Raw genomic sequence first — 17472 nt, 5'->3', positions numbered from 1 at the left:
AGAGTTGAAATCCACAGCGTGCTGGTGTGCAGCTGCAACATCTCTCATCTTGACAGTCCAATGGCAGGGTGGGTTAGAAAGGCGGAAGAGGGATGGTAAGAAGAAGATGAGAAAGAAAGAAGAAAATAGACGCGGCAGTCAAGAATAATCACCAAAACAAAAAAAAGAGAACAATTTAATTTTCTATCTTCCTAACATGGACACATTTCCAGTAGTAAAAGTAGAGCTGACTTTACTTAGTGAACAGAGCCTACAGCCAGAGTCCAGGTCCTGCTGTGCAGGGCAGTGAAATGCGTGCCTTCTCAAATTTGATCCTGTTGCATCTTCTAAAGTTAACCATGAATTAAATTTAAAGTCTCAAGATTCAACAAGAACAAATTCAATGAAACAAGCGTTTAAATCTGAGAACAGCTGCCCAGCTCTTCTGGCAGCTGAGAGAGTGCAGTTCTCTCTCATTCGCCCCCAAGTCGGAAACCTTGCCCCCAGTTGTGACGTCCTCCGAGTCCCCCTGCATTGTCCTGGGGAGCTTGCCTCCTGGTCGGAGGGACTCCAAATCCGGACACCCCTCCCCTCCTGTTAGGAAAGAACCGGTACCTGCAGAGAGATGTTAAAATGTGATCTCTGAACTCAATCAAGCAACAAAATCTGTTTGGTTTTGGTGAGAAGAATTAGCATTATAAATTTTAAGTGTGACAAAAGCACCCATAGCTACACCACACAAACATATCTGTGTTATCGGTTTTTTGATAATTTGTTGTCTGCCTTGACTTTGTTGTTACATGATTCTGTGGCAGACCCTCAGCCCCTCCACTGGGAAATTAATTTTCAAACATTTGACTCAAATAAGTGATTGGACGGGAAATCAGAGGTAAAATCAACCCTTTTAAAAGACACTTTAGATATCAGTTTGTGTTTGAAATTTTAACCGAGCAACAGAGGGTTTCATAATTGTGGAAATACAACCCTATCATTAAAAATAAACAGTACCCAATTTAAACAGGACCACTCTCCCCTTCGTGGTCATCTCCTCAGGCAGTGCAGCAATGTTTCCAACACCACTGCTGCATTTGAATCATTCTGTGACAGTCTGGCCATTTCCATGTGTGCATGTCTGAATCTCCTTCAGCGTCTCTGAGTCATGCTCACTTGCACATGGTCCGATTAGGACCTTCAGAGAGTGATCTAAATATGGGAGCCTTGCTAGAAGCAGTGCAGCTCTTCTAAAGAGCCAAAACCACAGATGACTTCATGATTGCACCTTGCAAGGACGAGCAACAAACACTTTCAAACCCCATGTCATTACAGTTGTGGTTACCCCTTGTGCTGCTGGTTTGAAAAGACTATATAACTTTGCCTGTTAGTTATCAGTGTGGCCACCAGTGACAATTACAACATGACATTAACTGATAAAACAGTCTTGGAGTTGCAAAGAAGTAAACTGTAAAACTGACTCATTAGGCAGGAATGCACATTTTCTGTAAGAGCCACAATAACTAAGTCTTCTCACAAAGTAAGGCTAAAGCAGCAGATTCTCCAAGTGTACTGAGATAAATGAGAGTTTAAACTCTGGATTGTGACAGGCGATGTGTTAATAAAAAGCTCCATAGTGTTGTTTTAAAGCTGAGTGCACTTCAGTAAATGCAGTGATAACACTTAAACACTAAAACGGCGCTTCTGAAATGCTGCGCGTGCACACAAACGTACAAGAACTCTGGCGTGGAGAGGAAGGCGCGTCCTCCCAGGTCCATGGGGTATTTGAACATGAGGAAGAAGTAGAGATGGCCCACCAGGTTTCCTGTCAGTTCATTCACAAATCTGCACAAGAACAAAGAGAGGAAGATTACTCACAGGAACACCATTACACAGTTAGTACAAGTTATTCCCCAGACTGGAATACAGATTTAAAGGCTTTGATCTAAATTTGTTACTTACGATCCTCCGATGATAAAGTTGAACGCCAGAATGACCCAAGGTAGATAATGAGCCTAGAACAAAGCAGCAGAAAATTGTGTTCATAAAAATCCTGGAATTATTTATGCTGAGTTAGCATAAACCGTCACAGTTACGTCATTGGTATGTGTATTTTATCCTTTCTGATATTTCTGTGAAACGTGAACCTGACAAGAAGATAGAGCATTCAACATTTGATAGGCGTACCTTAAACTGCGTTCCAAACCAGAAGGACACCACGGTGTCTTTGTTGAACTGAGCCCAGATGTACAACACAGACATAATCAGCGGGATCATCAGCAGCTGAAAAGATGAACAAAACCAGCAAGTCACAATCAACATGCCAGGAGTATTTTTACAGTACGTTTGCAAAACATCTAGTTTATGTAAGTCTGATTCATTTTTCTGCACATTGTCATCCCACGACCACCACAAGTTCATTGTCACATACCATCAAACAACACAACAGCCTGGCTCTGTCCAAAGACAGTCAAATCCACTTACCGGTACTAGCACACCTAATAGTTAATGCGCTGCTCTTTAATCTGTGCAATTTTATTTTTTTCCTAATGCAACTTCTTGGCCAGGAGCAGAAAGAAATGGTCTGGATACGCTTTGTGAAATGCCGCATAAATTAGTAAGCTTTAGAGGAGCAGGTGGCAGCGTCTCTGCAGTGTTTATTTTTTTTCTCCAAAATGTAAACCTTTCCTTTTTAAAGTGGGTGTCTTGTGTTATGAAACACTCCTAAGATTTCAAAGGACAGTTGTAAACAAATGCTTTATATAGACGCTACAGCAGTCTACATGCAGAGAGAGAGAGACAGACGAGGAAGATGCTCACCTGCATGTTTATCAGCAGCCCGGTTATCTGCAGGTTGAGTCAAGGACGACAACAATAGAATCACAGCTGGAGCTGTACAATTAGAACAGCTGGGGACCGGGAGGTTGCCAGTTCAAATCCCCTACACCAGTTTTTGGAAGCTGCCAGTCACCTCTGCCGTTTCCACTTGAGCAAGGCATCTGACCTTGGCATGGGAGACCCCCACTTTTTTTTTTTAACCGTTCTCACCATTTAGCTGAACTGACAAAGACTGAACATGTTGTTTGGATGAGGTAGAGTTTTGCTGCTTTTCCCATATAAAGGAGAAATGTCTGAGCAGCAAACACCCAATCTGAGCTGAACTCTCACAAGAAGACAGAGAGCTGAGATGTGGGCCTGAGTGTACTGCTGGTGCTGCATGTGACCTAGATTAGGTTTCTCTGCTCTGCAGGGGCAGACTGACACTGGGCCGCTGGCACAGAGCCACCCTGACATGGCACACTGCTGCAGCGAACGAGAGAGAGGCAGAGAGAAGATGAAAGAGAAATGCAGGAGGGGTCAGAATGAATGGTAGAGTGGGAAACAGGCTAACAGGGAGGTAGCTGGATGATGAAAGAATGATTTCCTGTTAGGTAGATTAAAATGTGAGATTTTAAAACAGGAATTGCCAGTTTGAAAGGATACAACTATGCAAATCCAGTTGAAGAGAAGCATGAAGATATAGTCTGCAGGCCTGCCATCAAATGACCCTGGTATAAGAAAAAGAAAATCAGGACGAAGATGATGATGATGACACAAATGAAAACAAGATGCTAGAAAGAGCACTGTATGTTTATAAACCGCCTAGGCCGGTGAGCTTACCTGTCTCTAGCCGAGTGGAGTAATGGTAGAGGAAATAAAGGTTGACCAGGTACAGGAAGCCGGTATTAGGGGTTATTGGGAAATAAAGAGTGGCTGTCACTGGTCTCCAGATCTGAAATAAGCAGAAGAGTTATTAACCCAACAGAAAAATCAGTAAGACATCAACGTCGCTGTGCCTGTTTGCACATCCAGATGTTCACCACCAAGTCTGTAACACATTAAGTCTCATGTGGGTTGCAAATTATTACTTCCTGTGTGGTATTCCTCTGCAGAGTGTGTGTTTCCTCACAGTAATATTTGAAAATTGGTAAAAGAAGTTGAATCAATACCACATTTAAAAAATTAATGGGAATTAATGGTTAAATTCCCATTAATCCGGAGGCAAAAGACAAGATGCAGTTACAATTTAAAGGAGTGTCTGATCATACCATTATCCAGTTTTTGTGCCGTCAAACAAAAAAAAAAAATCTTATTTTGTTGTTTGGGACTTGACAAAAGGTTAATAACTTTTCAATCAACAGAGTCTCATATTCAATGCTTTCACACAGCTTGCGTGACCATCTTAACTATAACTTGACATTTTATAGGCTCATAAAGATCAGGGGGTTATATATAGTATACTGACTCTGCACTACACTTTTATTTCAGTTTATTTTGCTTTCTTTCATTAGCCATACAATAGGCTGCCTACATAATGAAATTAACTGTGGTTTTAATCAACATGTCCTAAGATTAATAATCCACAGCAAGAAAGTCCAATAATTCCAGAAGGTGCATGGATTGTTCAGTGAAAAGAACCTTATTCCTTCACTTAAGAAAACACAGTAATACCACTGCAAACAAAGTACATAGCAAAGTACTGTATTAATGCTGTAATTATTTATATTTAATATTCTTCAGATTATCCCTTAACTATAGATGTGAGATACATTTCGAATTACTGAAGGTGGAAATCATGACATGTCCTTCTAAGTTAAGTACTAGAACTGATATGAAGTGAATTACTTGGTAGCTACTTTTCAGCACTTAAAGTGATCACACTGACCGATTCCCTTTGCCCTGAGCTGTGTTTGATTACTGATTTACACCTATGCCCTAAGCTTGCACGAACCCACTTAGAGGCCTTCACAGTGCCTGAGGGCCTAATTTCATAACATCCCCTGCAATACATGTCTCCACCTTGTGGACGAGAGCGCACTAAAACTAACTTATATTTCCACAACAAATACTTTAAAATAAAACATGTCTATACTTCTCTGGTAATTAAATTATAAAAAATATGTATTTGTTTTCATATTTGGTTTACATTTCAGCGTCACTACATATCCAAGCATTTTGACAACATCCGGAAGTCCCACCCTCCTGCGTCTCGCCCTCTCATTGGTTGCCCCACACTCAGGCCTCCTGAGTTAGCAGTGCTAGCCACCTGCTAACTAACTCCTAGTTTCCAAAAGACAGTAACTCAGCATTTATCCGCTATCTAATCCAACAGACAGACAAGTTACCAAAAACCAAGAAACACTCACATGAAATCTGCTGAAGACCATCTCCGGAAATAGCAAGAGATTCCTGATATCAACCAATCCCAATTTGCCTATAAGGGGAACAGCAATGGAGGCAGCAAACCAGTACCGGGTGATGAAAGGGATGCTTCTGAACCAGTCCCCGATATCTGACATCTTTCCATAGGATTACTGCCAACTTTGAGACCTGAAATAAAATTTCTTCTTTAACAATTCCCTAAAGTCCTTCCCAAATCAGCGACTGCTTCCTGTCTTTATATCACAACTGCTCCACTGTTAAGTTTACATGACGTGGCTAATCACGGTGAGCTAGCTTCAAAATACGATGAAGCCACTGACATCAGAAAGGAAACATCCGGTTTAGCTTTCCAAAGTAAAACCCAATTCGACAACTGTTACCACAGACTGGATAAAACAAAACAAAAAAATTTACTTACTATATGACTATTACTGAACTAGAGACAAATAAAATCAAAAATATAATTTAAATTATTATTACCAATTAACAAACTACGTTTATCCGAGGCAAATAATGGAAAATTACGCATTTTTGAGCGTACTGGAATGCTTTCATTTTAAAGTTAAACGCTTGTTGCAGAAAACAGCACTTGTGATTGGATACACACATAAAATGAAGAATTTTAGAGAAACCATTCCTGTTCGCGCTGTGTAAAAGTGTTACAAAGGTCCTTAGGCAGTATGATCAGTTCGTGGGGTCATTTATAATATTAAGGATGTGCACAGTTGACGATAAAGTGTAAATACATGCCAACCCGTGTGTGCTTGCACATATATTGACCAAATTCGTTTATAAAAAGCTCTTAATTTAACCATTTAAACCGGATGTGTTTTCAGTATCTAACAATATCTTGTTTGCCTTACATTTTATTGCACTTCCTGTGAAATTTGCAAACACGCTCACTTGACCATCCAGAGGCAGCCAGCAACACAAAGAGGCGTGCCGAACGACGCCGTTCTCGCAGCCCCCTGTGGAGATCTAAAAACAGACCACAAGAAGAGAACTGGGCACGAAATAATGCTTTTTTAAAAAGTGGTGGCGATCAGTTAATCGTAATTAATTATCAGTTCAGTTCAGGGTTCAGTTGCTGGAGTTTACCTTTTATCTTTCACTCTGCCTTTAAAGAAGTGGGTGAAGGATTTGGATATTTTACTTACATACTTAAGTATTAGAATGGCTTTTGGAGGTCTGACATATGAGATAAGAAAACTTATGATAATAAAAAGAATAACTGAAAAACTCGGAGCTTTATTGTGTAGATGTAGATGAATGTATGAATAAATATATAAAATAAACAAATATACACTAATACATAAATAAACGTCACGTATTTATTTTTTCAATTTTATTTTTAAATAAAAATTTACTTAATATTCACTTTTTTCTGGGTCTTGTGGAAAAAGAAATCTACAGGGGTGGAAAAAAAACCTCGCGTTCATGTTCCTTGGCCACGCCTTCTGCCGTATTTCGTCAATTTTGGGCGACAAAATAACTGTTCTTAAACCCAACCAATAAAATAAACAAAACAATAACAAGTGAATACAACCTGTTCGTAGGGGGTCAGCTAAACCTTTAGGGCACTACTTAAATCTGAATTACATTGCTAAGCCTTAATCGAGGGCATTAACGGTTTCTCTCATTACCGCACTTCGTCAATGTTACTCTTTTAAATTTGCCGCTGTTTACCCCGCCTGTAAAAAGATTAGCCGGCTAACCTGCTAGCGGGGAAGCCATGCTATATCATAGTGACATTAAGTTAACTCAAGCGGTGTTTTGTAAATTTACCTCCTGAACTGTGTGGACTTTTTTGAAAATGGAGGTGACGGACATTGGGAACAAAGAGGAGGGTAAAATCTGGCATCGAAAACCAACACCGGGGAAGAGGTAGGTTTAATTTTCACAAAAGTCTTCTTTAGTTTCTCAGACTGTCAGCAGCTGATGCTGCACGGACTCATTTACATGCGGGGCATCTTTATTACACATAGCGCTCTAAGTTGTCAGTCTGTATTCCCGTGATTGCTGTATTTTGGCACTCTTACTTTAAGTATTTTTGCTGTCTGTTGGTATTTACATAACGAATACTGATTCGTTACTACTGTTGTGATGAGTTATTTTATTTACTAATTGCAATCAAAGAATTAGTTATGTTTTACTAGTTCATTAAGGCAGCAGTAATCCTAGAAAACTATGAAACTTTAACTGTAGTTCTAGCAAATCGCAGATTTACAAATGATTTATGTTTGAATGTGAATCAAATTAAAGGAAATTTTGAATAAATAAATGAAAATCTTCTTCACAAGTCTCTGACTGGCTTCATGAATATAAAAATGTTGCGACTAGTGCACTGTGACCTCACCCCAAATTTCACCCCAATCAAACATCCGTGGATGAGACATGGATGAAATTGTCTATGGCAATTATTTATTATTAGTCCTTTATTTATCCAGGTAAAAAATCTCATTGAGATTAAAAATCTCATTTCCAAGAGAGACCTGGCATTTATTTGTTTGCTGTTTAGTTCAGTTTCTTTTGAACATGGAAGCAGTACACAGAAAGTCATGCAAAATACACTGCTTCACTTTGGCTGACTTAGTTGACATATCCAAAAGAGTGGGAAGAAGTGCACACTTATTTAACCCGACTCTTTGCCAGTAAATCCATTATTGTTTATCCTGCCTCTTTATTGATATTAACCTCAATAACAACAATATACATATTTATAATTTCACTTTTACTTGCATTTACATACACTGTGTGAAATACAAAATCCAAATACCTCCAATTTTGGTGTGTTGATTGCAAAATCTGAATAAACCTGGAATTCTAACTAATTAACCAGAGACATTTATTGACATTCAAACATCTCTCTCTTTCTTATACCTAACGAAAACCTTATCTTTATACCTGTTTCTGAACTGCTTTATCTTTGCACATTGCTTCAGTTCTAGTTTCACTCCACACACAGAAACACAAAAATATTTTCTTGTAGTACGCACAGTGACTGTTTTCAAGTTGCAAAAACCTTTAACTCTTTACTCCTTGAAACCCTACTAGGAGTAAAACCTTGGAGGTCTTTTGTTGCTTCCTGTCATATTTGGTTGTAGAACAGAACGAGTGAGTGTGCATCAGAAGTTAAAGAGGGTGGTCTCTGCCTCTGTAGCTGCCCTTGAAAAAAACTGGAAACATCACATGGTCGTCACGCCACATCTTTGACTAACGTGTCATAACTCGTCATTAAGGGTTCATGGGAGGTCGTCAGATGTCATCTTGGGGTTGTTAAATTATGTAGTTAAATTCTTTCTCTTACAGAAAACATGCTTTGAATGTCTCGTGCTAGTTGATCATATTTTGCTGTGAACGAAATTTATGCAAAATTTGTATAATACTTAGTAACAAGCAAATTTTGTTCTTTTCATTTAGGTCGAATCCTTGTTGCTAATCATTCATTTTTAGGTTATTGTTTTTAGAAAATATTAAATAATGCAAGAATGATCTATTCACTCATTTTCTTTCTAACATTCTCTCACACCACCATCAAGGAGCCCAGAGATGAAATTTGATTTCGATTTCAGTTCTTTTATAAAGAATCTGTGCCAGTGAGAAATTGTTCTATTCCTAAGGTAATGTTAACATAGCTCATATCCCACACCTGTGTAAGTAAGACCTCAGGTGGTTAATGCAGACAGGTGCAGAGAGATCGTAGTAGATCTTTTCCTAGGTGACCACTAGGGAGCAGCGATGATTCACTCAGACACTATTTTGTCTCTGATGAGGTGCCTTGTTTGCCTTTTTCAGTGTGTTAGTGACTGTGGTCCGCACTGCTCAGCAGGCCAAGACGGTGCGTTTCCTCCACGTGGCCTTCGACACCACTGGTGATTCCTTCCTGGCTGGGGATCACCATGGCAACATTTATGTTTTTGACATCAGTAGAAACAGGTGTGTGGCTATGAGGGACACTTGGTTATTTAGTATATAAATGTACAGAATTCTGTATTGTTTAGGATTTACTTTTATCAACCAGGATTGTTTGATTCATAAATGTTCTTCCTTTGAATTAGAATATTAAATATATTCAGAATGGAGTCTTAAAACCTTTGATGCTTTTGAAATTTATTTGATTTTATTTTATTGATAGATTTCGGCTGGTGCAGAAAACAGGACAGGCGTGCACTTCTTTGGCATTTAGCCTCCGCAGGACTACAGAGTTCCTCGTGGCTTTGGCTGACTACACTATTAAATGCTTCGACAAAGGTACGTCCTCACACATAAAGTGCTGCTTAGTTTTTCATTTGTAGTTCATTGTACGGAATTATTGTAGGGTCTACCGTACAATATAAAGCGCCTTGAGGTGACTGTTGTTGTGATTTGGCGCTATATAAATAAAATTGAATTGTAATTTTATTCTTAACAAAAAAATTTTAAAGGATTTTCTTTATTGTAACCACAGCCAGCCAGCACTCTGTGGGTTTTTTCATTTCTCCCAGTAGCAGCTGGTCATTTTAATCCAAAATGTGTAATTTGGTTCTTCTTTTGAACTACAAATTAACTTGTTCTGGTTAATTACATAGACACTAAGCAGCTGGTGAGTTGGATGCGAGGTCACGAGGGAGCAGTCTCATCCATCTCCGTCCACAGCTCAGGCCGCTATGCAATCACCACATCCTCAGACACAGCGCAGCTCTGGGACCTGGACACGTTCCAAAGGAAGAGAAAGCTCAACATCAGGCAGTCTGTAGGCATACAGAGGGTGAGCATGCAGACATGCTCTGCAAACTATCCATCCATTTTCTTCTGCTTAGGCAATTAATGGTTGCAGGTGAGCTGGAGCTTGTTCTAGGTGCTATAGGTCGAGACGCACTAATTTGATATAAATGAATGGACATCCACACTGTGGACTGACCACGTCAGGTGTTGTTTGCATTGCAGGTGTTTTTCTTGCCTCTCAGCAACACCATCCTCAGCTGTTTCAGTGATGATTCCATCTTTGCGTGGGAGAGTGACACACTTTTCTGCAAATACCAGCTCCCTGTTCCCGATTGTGGACCCAGAATCTTCTACAAGGCCTTTGCTGTCACACGGTGGGTCTCTCATCTCACAGCCACTCATTAACAGCCCCTTACAAAAGTCTCTAACTAATGCATACTTGTGCTGTGTTGGCAGTGACGGTAAGAGCCTTGCAGCAGGTGGGCGCTCCAACCTGCTGCACCTGTGGTGTCTGGACACCAAACAGCTGCTCAGGGTGATTCAGATGCCCACGCAGGTTCGAACTGTCAGACAGCTGGAATTCCTGCCCGACAGCTTCGACGGAGGAGCCAGCCAGGTACAAACAGCACTACCAGAAGGGTTTAGGTTTTTTCCAGTTTTCTTGTTTTCATGTTAAAAATAACGTTCTCAAAAATTATTCCTCAAGTAGATTTTTTTTAAGATAATCTCATATCTTGTACATTGAAGAGAAAATTAACTGGCATGTAACTAATATGGCTATATGCTGTTAATTTGTACATTTCCTCTGAATTTCTCAGTTTCCTTTTTGGTTATAATTTTGATGTCTTATAGACACTGGGTGTGTTGAGCCAGGATGGTGTGATGCGGTTCATCCACATTCACACATGCAAGCTTCTCTTTCACGTGGGTTCCCATGATGAATCCATCACTACAGTGGCAGTAAGCCCTAACGGCCGACACATTGTGGCGATCATGGATAATGGAAGCGTCAATATCTACAGCGTCCAGAGTCTCACGCAGGAATTAAACAAGGTGACAAGCAAGAATGTGATGAATAGGGTTCATACCAAAAGTTACCACATGTCTTGATTGGAAATTTTGTGTGTGCGCGTGTGTGTGTTTGATTGTTTGTTTTACCCTGGCACTCTCCACAGCCGCCTCCCTCTCAGGTGGCAGTAGTCTCTGGTGGTGAAGCTGATCAGGACTTTTCAAACCTAAAGGTCAAGGTAAGGTCAGAGGCTGTTCAAAGACCAACCAAGAGTTCAGGCAGACGCACACAAGTGAAGACCCTTAGACCTCCTGCTGGGACTACAGCTGAGGATAAAGAGGTAAACTGCTAGAACACACATCATTTTGTGGATGTAATGACTGTGTAAGCTAAAGGGTTGTTTTGAATTTAGTTTCTTTGTGAACAGAATGAACTTCCAGCTGGTTTAAATAAGAAGAGACTGGTGGCTCTGCTAAAGGCATTTGGAGAATACCCAGCTAAATACAGGTAAACACAACTTTCACCAGGAAGATTTAGGCATGCATGTAGAAAAATAATAAGTAATTTTCTATATTTGCATTGCAGAATGTTTGTGTGGCGGTCCTTGCTGTGCCTGCCAGAGAATCATGCAGCATACAGCAGTCTGACAGACAAAGGCCTACATTCAGCCTTCCTCACTCTGCATGAGAAATACCCCATCAAAAGTCACAAACTGCTGAGAGGACTGCAGAGGTGCTCACACTCACGCATATAATCCAATTCAATGCAGTGTTAATTATTTAGAACCAGGTCACAACAACAGTCACCTCGAGGCGCTTTATTTTGGAGGGTAAAGATAGAGTACCTATTTGAAAGAAACCTTAACAATCACGCAAACACTTGGCGACAATGGGAAGGAAAAACTCCCATCCTCCGCAACCTGTTGGGGGTGAGGGGAAAGAAAAGAGAGTGCGAGACAGGACAAAAAGGCAAATCAAAAACTTACACAAGTGTTGGTGTCTCTCAGTCCATCTTGACCCAGTTTTACTGTCAAGAAAACTATAGAAGACTCGATGTTGAAACCTTAACAGGAACTTTTCCTCTGTGTGTAAAAGGGCACTAATGGGTTAACTGAAGAACCACCACCGCCAGATTTGTATGTTTAATGAGCATACAGCATAGTTGGACCCAAAAACATTGTGACTGCTTGTTTTGTCTTCTTCACAGGGTGTTGTCTGCTTTAGCTCACTGGGCAGCCATCTTTGGAGAGGTGGAATACCTTCCTCTGGTAGCTTTTCCTTTTGTCAAGCTCTTCCAGAACAATCCGATGCTCTGCTTCGAAGTGGTGGCCACTGTCATAGGTATTTTCTTACAGAGCTCCATCATCGCTGTGTGTTTTTGCAATATTACATCGGCAAACATTTGAAAACTTGATCAGTCTGAGAATGGTACTGCTACAAGCATGAGGTCAAAATACACTGCTGCTTAGAGTGTACAGACACTTCTGATTGCTATATAAATTTGATCCAAATGCAAAAGTCCTCTTTTCTTTTAGTCAACCTGAACCTTTCACAGGAATCTCTGCTGATTCAGTTGTTTGGTTGTGCAGTGAACTGGTGCCAGCACTGGTTTGAGTATTTCCCCAACCCTCCACTGAATATCCTGAACATGGCAGAGAATGTCCTGGCTCATCATGACAAGGAGCTGCTGCAGCACCTGGTGGACTGTGGCGTTACTTCGCAGGTAACAGAAGCTGCAGAACCACAGAGAGGCTGTCAGATAATGTGCCATAAAATTGCACGCGCTCAGTGGGATCACACGTTCTCTGCACTTTTATGACACTTCTCCCCGCTTGCTCTAGCTCTTCGTGTGGCCCCTGCTGGAGACCTTCTTCTCAGAGGTTCTGACTCGGGATGAGTGGCTGAAACTGTTTGACAACATTTTCTCCAACCATCCATCATTTCTGCTGATGGCCTGTGTGGCTTACATCATCTGTTGCCGTGAGCCTCTCCTCCTCTGCTCACAGAAGCAAGACTTTGAGGTACTTTTCCCATAATTTTTTCTCATCTAATCTAATCCAGGAGAACACAAATTTTGACACATAATGAACTTTTCTGTCTCTCCTCTTCTGTAGTATTTCTTCCACCATCGTAACAACCTGGATGTTGGAGCAATGGTAAAGGAGGCCTACCGACTCATGAGCAGCACACCAGCTGACATCCATCCCAGGGCCATGCTCTCTGACTTTACACCACTGACCAAAGGCCAGTACCCTGTGTTCAATCATTACCCAGAATTCATAGTGGAATACCAAAGCAGGGAGAAGGAGAAGATACGACTGCAGGAGATGGAGTATCTCAGAGAGAGGTGAGATTAAAACAAAACAATAATAAAGAAAGAAAAAAAAAGTTTTTTGTAATAGTAAATATTAAAACTTAATATAAGGAGGGAGGAAGAAGGCATAACATGTAAGTGTGTGTTCAGGCAGGAGGTGTCAGCAATGCGTGCAGATTTTTTACGTCGCCAGGCTGAAGAGGAGGCCTTTTATGCACAACAGGTAGATTAATTTTTCCGAATTCTGAAAGGAGTATATTACTGTAATCCTCAGACTGTGCGGCGTTCAACACAAACAAACACTTAAAATAAAGTGGAAATAAAGGGAATCAGTTTTTACTGTTTTAATTGAATCTGTTTTAGGAGCTGCTGCAGAAAGCAGAAGAACAGCGCAGAAACATTCTGTCACAGGAAGAGGAGAGACTGACACAGCAGAGGGCAAAGTACACGTTGCACCTTTGAAAATGAAGTATGACTTAAATGAATGACGGGAGTTCAGAGAATGGGTTGGTGACACTGTGCTGTGTTGTTCAGGTTGGCCGCCATGAAGAGAGAGCTCAAGGTGAAGGATTTAGAGCTGCTGGACACAACCAGAAGACGCTTTCTCAAACACCAGCAGGACCTGAGAGCCTCACAGTTACAAAGACTAGACCAGGAGATCAGCAGGAAGGTAAATGCAGCAAGTTACACATAAAACATATATACTGGTAGATTTCAAGTTTCAATGATTTATCTCTTCTGTGTATTGTGGATGGTAATGTTTAGTACGTGGCAGCACGGTGGCATAGTGGTTAGCACTGTTGCCGCACAGCAAGAAGGTCCTGAGTTCAATCCCACCATCAGGCCAGCAGGGTCTTTCTGTGTGGAGTTTGCATGTTCTCCTCGTGTTTGCGTGGGTTCTCCCCAGGTACTCCGGCTTCCTCCCACAGTCCAAGTTAATTGATAAATCCAAATTGTTAATTGATAAATCCAAATTGCCCATAGGTGTGTTAGCCCTGTGACAGACTGGTGACCTGTCCAGGGTGTACCCCGCCTCTCGCCCTATGACAGCTGGGATAGGCTCCAGCACCCCCCGCGACCCTGAAAAGGATAAGCGGATGGATGGATGTTAATGTTTAGATGTGTATGTGTACACTTCACTATGTTAGTAATCTGGTTCATATAGTGGAAGTTTAGCACATTATAAATCCTGTAATGGACCGGAACACCAAAATGACTCAGTGTATTGTCACAGAGATTTATGTGCTTGTTGATATTTTGTGCTGCAGATGACTCTTTATGACCAGGAGACAGCTGCAGCAGTCCAGGATCTCGAGGTCAGACAGATGGAGATGGAGGTTCAAAGGAAACAACTTGAACAGGTGACAAACACCCTCCTGACTCCCTACCAGCCTCACCTCCTTCACTCTGCACTTCTTCCCTTTGTGTTAGTACATTTCTTTCCAATAGTGACTCTCATTAACCTGGAAAACAATTTCTAAGTAAAATGTGTTTCACGAACCAAGTTTTGGTTATAGCCAAAACAGTTACAGCTTCCAGTTAAATGCTCAATTAAGATCACTCAAGCATGAGACCTGTTACGCTTTGGGTAAAGTCTTGTGAAATGTGGTTTCACAGATGTTTATATAATTCCCAGCACTGTGACTGTTATTAAAAGTTCCACTGTCTAATCAGTTTTGCTGCTTTTCTTTCATGGTTTTTCCACCACTGTCCCAGCGTTTGTTGAAAGAGCAGGAGCGTGCAGGACGAGAGGACGAGGAGCAAGTGGAGAGGAGAACGAGGCCGGCGGAAAGAGAGGGAAAGAGTTGCACAGAGCTGCTGCGTAACGCTGAGGAAGACATGCAGGCTAGTTACAAATTCCAGTGTAATTGTCAAACATGAAGTCGTGTGTCCATCTGGCTTTTCAACAGGAGCAGTAGAGTCACCTAAATCATATTTCTCCACAAACACACACACAGAGCCGGGAGGAGTTCCTCGGAGGGGCACGTCAGCTGGGCCTGGAGTCAGACTGGAGGGAGGTGAGGGAACGCCTGCAGCAGGCGGACTCTGGGCAGGACAGGACGAGAGAGGGACTGACAGAGACGGACACTGTGGGAGATGTGGCAGGAAGGAAGGTGAGAACAACATGCAGAGCTGGCAAAAATACAGACATTCTGCATTTAAGAAGTACATACACTTGTGTTACAAACTTGAGTAAAACTTGAAGTACTGATTAATGGGGGAGGGGCGGCATGGGGTGTACTAGACCATATTTATTTCAAGGCTTTTGTTTTTCAGATTTATAGAGAAATAGAATATTTTGTTTTAGATTATAATTCTATAAAGTAAAATAAAAAAAAAACATAAAATAAAAATAAAAGATTTTTATAAAGACCGATAAAATGTACATATACCAGTAAAAAGCCACTGACCTTGGGCTGTTAGGCTGGACACTGAATTATTATTAAAAACATCATAACAACAACTTGGTATCACAGCACAGGGCACACGAGCACACACCAAATCTATCCAGTCTCTTTTTGCCTCCTAATGTCAGAAAGTCCCCCCTTCAAGAAAATAGAGTAATGGGAATTTTATTTTATGCCTTAGTTTAGATTGCATGTATGCTTTATTTGACATTACTGTACTTGAGAGTGCTTATATATTATTTATAACCAGTGGAATTCTTGATTACTAAAATAACTGTTTGCTGCAGCCCTGATTTTTATTATGTGTCGGCTTGAAAAGTGACAGAATATATGAGTTTTTATTGGGCTTTTATGTGAGACCTTAAGACAAATCTTTGTGATCCCAGTTGATTGTTATCATCATCATCTGATGTAATGTGAGCATTGTTCATTTAAAGAATGACTGCTTGTTAATTTGCAGTGGGATGAGGTGATGACTCTCAGAGCTCTGCTACAGGATCATCACCAACCATGCCCTTCAGCATTTACAGGTATTACCGCCTCACTGCCACACACAGACACACACACAGTCTATTATTCAGACTCATCTCAGTGTATTTATTGTTTATCAGATGGTGAGGGGCAGACGAGGATAAGGTCACCGTGTTTGAGTAGAGACCCTCTACACAGACACGGTGCCGTCACTCCTGTCAGGACTAACTCCTTCACCACTGCGAGACCAGCAGGAAGTCAGGTGTTGTGTCTGAACAGCAGCTCACCCTCAGAGAGCACCTCCACCAACTGTAAGTCCTTGTTATCACCATGTTTTTTAAAAATTAAGTGGCAAAATGTATTTCCCCATCGGTTTACCAAAGCTGGGTAGTATTTCAAGTAATGATCTATTGTAACCACCGCACGATTATAATCTGATTATAATAATCTGTTACTAATCTGTCAAGTGTTGGAGCACAACTACAAACTGTGAAGCTGCCTTCCTTCTGTCCTCCTTTGTCAAATGTGTTTTTGTATCAGTAATCCTTTCTTTCTTTTCCTGTCAGTCTCACTGGACCGAGGTCGGGCCCAGCTGGACAGCAGTGAGAGAGAACTGCTGAAGGAAATCAGAGAACTGAGACAGAAGCTGGCAGCAAGAGCCAAAGAGGGCAGCTCTGCCTCCTCACAGTCTGTCCACACACTGTCCTCCCAGTGACCACAACTCCCTCAAACTCTGGCTTCACAGAGTCACAGAAACATATTCTTATCTCGAGACCTCTGGAACAGACGGACAGTGAATCAGACCGATGAGCTAACTGCTTCCAAAGAATGTTTTTGCCATCCATCCCTCCACCTTAAAGTACAAATGCAGTCAAACAGCTTCCACTCTTCATCCTCATGAAAACTCATGTTTTAGCAAAACACAAGTCGAGAACAGAAACAGTTTATTTCAGTTTCTGGCTTTGTTTGTGCTTCATGTCATGTGCACATTGTTGCTCGCATCAACCTGTAATGTTTGGGTGGTTCTCTCAAAAACCAGCTTTGACTATTTTTCTTTAAGCAGTGTGTAAGACCATCTGACATACTCTCGGTACTGTGTGTAACGGACTCACACGCTTCTTCTGCAGAGTCCATAATGAAGAATAAACTGTTTAAATTTGCTGTCATGTTTTTAACAGATGTGCAGTTCTTACATGAGTCCTTTTTTACTTTAATGTATTTTGTATTTGCTTTATTTAAAATCTATTTGCATAAAAACATTTAAAAATCTGCATTGATCTTTGTGTCATTATGACTTTCTTTAACAGAGTCATGTATTTTTAAAAAACAAACTTTAATTTAAATATCTGCAGTCACACTTTTCTGTATTCAGAATGCATTTAGGTTGGGTTATAA

The 17472-nt window shown here is 40.9% G+C and overlaps 2 protein-coding genes across 4 annotated transcripts; one reads left to right on the top strand and one right to left on the bottom strand.

The window, feature by feature from the left end:
• Positions 1–145: 145 nt before the first annotated feature.
• derl1 (derlin 1) lies at positions 146–5504 on the bottom strand. Its single transcript, XM_085473344.1, has 8 exons — positions 5157–5504; positions 3631–3742; positions 3454–3518; positions 2791–2817; positions 2158–2253; positions 1933–1985; positions 1705–1815; positions 146–594 (listed from the first exon to the last, which is right to left on the bottom strand). The coding sequence occupies exons 1-8, from the start codon at positions 5307–5309 to the stop codon at positions 453–455; spliced, it is 759 nt and encodes a 252-aa protein (XP_085329470.1). The 5' UTR covers positions 5310–5504; the 3' UTR covers positions 146–452.
• A 1141-nt stretch (positions 5505–6645) lies between these two features.
• On the top strand, positions 6646–17348 carry tbc1d31 (TBC1 domain family, member 31). Of its 3 annotated transcripts, none has more exons than XM_085473334.1 (23): positions 6646–7056; positions 8968–9108; positions 9308–9423; positions 9741–9919; positions 10099–10250; positions 10333–10492; positions 10729–10929; positions 11052–11225; positions 11313–11392; positions 11471–11617; positions 12092–12225; positions 12474–12607; positions 12726–12905; positions 12999–13231; positions 13349–13421; positions 13562–13641; positions 13733–13868; positions 14467–14559; positions 14915–15043; positions 15157–15312; positions 16067–16136; positions 16218–16388; positions 16644–17348. In XM_085473334.1, the coding sequence occupies exons 1-23, from the start codon at positions 6986–6988 to the stop codon at positions 16790–16792; spliced, it is 3159 nt and encodes a 1052-aa protein (XP_085329460.1). In that variant the 5' UTR covers positions 6646–6985; the 3' UTR covers positions 16793–17348. The 3 variants fall into 3 exon arrangements, with proteins under 3 accessions (XP_085329460.1, XP_085329461.1, XP_085329458.1); XM_085473335.1 differs by having other exon boundaries at positions 11298–11392; positions 14485–14559; XM_085473332.1 differs by having other exon boundaries at positions 11298–11392.
• The last annotated feature ends 124 nt before the right edge of the window (positions 17349–17472 follow it).

This window comes from Copadichromis virginalis, linkage group LG11, assembly GCF_057382275.1.
Source record: "Copadichromis virginalis isolate Kocher_CV1m ecotype Utaka linkage group LG11, C_Virginalis_male_GT1.1, whole genome shotgun sequence".
NCBI lineage: Eukaryota > Metazoa > Chordata > Actinopteri > Cichliformes > Cichlidae > Copadichromis > Copadichromis virginalis.
Note: the sequence above shows the minus strand (reverse complement) of the source record. Positions and strands in the feature narration are given on the sequence as shown.

What these genes read in the sequence shown, in the direction of transcription:
- derl1 (XM_085473344.1), bottom strand. Translation starts at nt 5,309, where the DNA reads ATGTCAGATATCGGGGACTGGTTCAGAAGCATCCCTTTCATCACCCGG. An exon ending in TCAACTGGATTTGCATAGTT is followed by an intron (nt 2,818 to 3,453) that starts GTATCCTTTCAA and finishes CTCAACCTGCAG; the next exon opens with ATAACCGGGCTGCTGATAAA. An exon ending in GGTTTGGAACGCAGTTTAAG is followed by an intron (nt 1,986 to 2,157) that starts GTACGCCTATCA and finishes GCTTTGTTCTAG; the next exon opens with GCTCATTATCTACCTTGGGT.
- tbc1d31 (XM_085473332.1), top strand. Translation starts at nt 6,986, where the DNA reads ATGGAGGTGACGGACATTGGGAACAAAGAGGAGGGTAAAATCTGGCAT. An exon ending in ATGGAGTATCTCAGAGAGAG is followed by an intron (nt 13,232 to 13,348) that starts GTGAGATTAAAA and finishes GTGTGTGTTCAG; the next exon opens with GCAGGAGGTGTCAGCAATGC. An exon ending in AGAGAGCACCTCCACCAACT is followed by an intron (nt 16,389 to 16,643) that starts GTAAGTCCTTGT and finishes TTTTCCTGTCAG; the next exon opens with TCTCACTGGACCGAGGTCGG.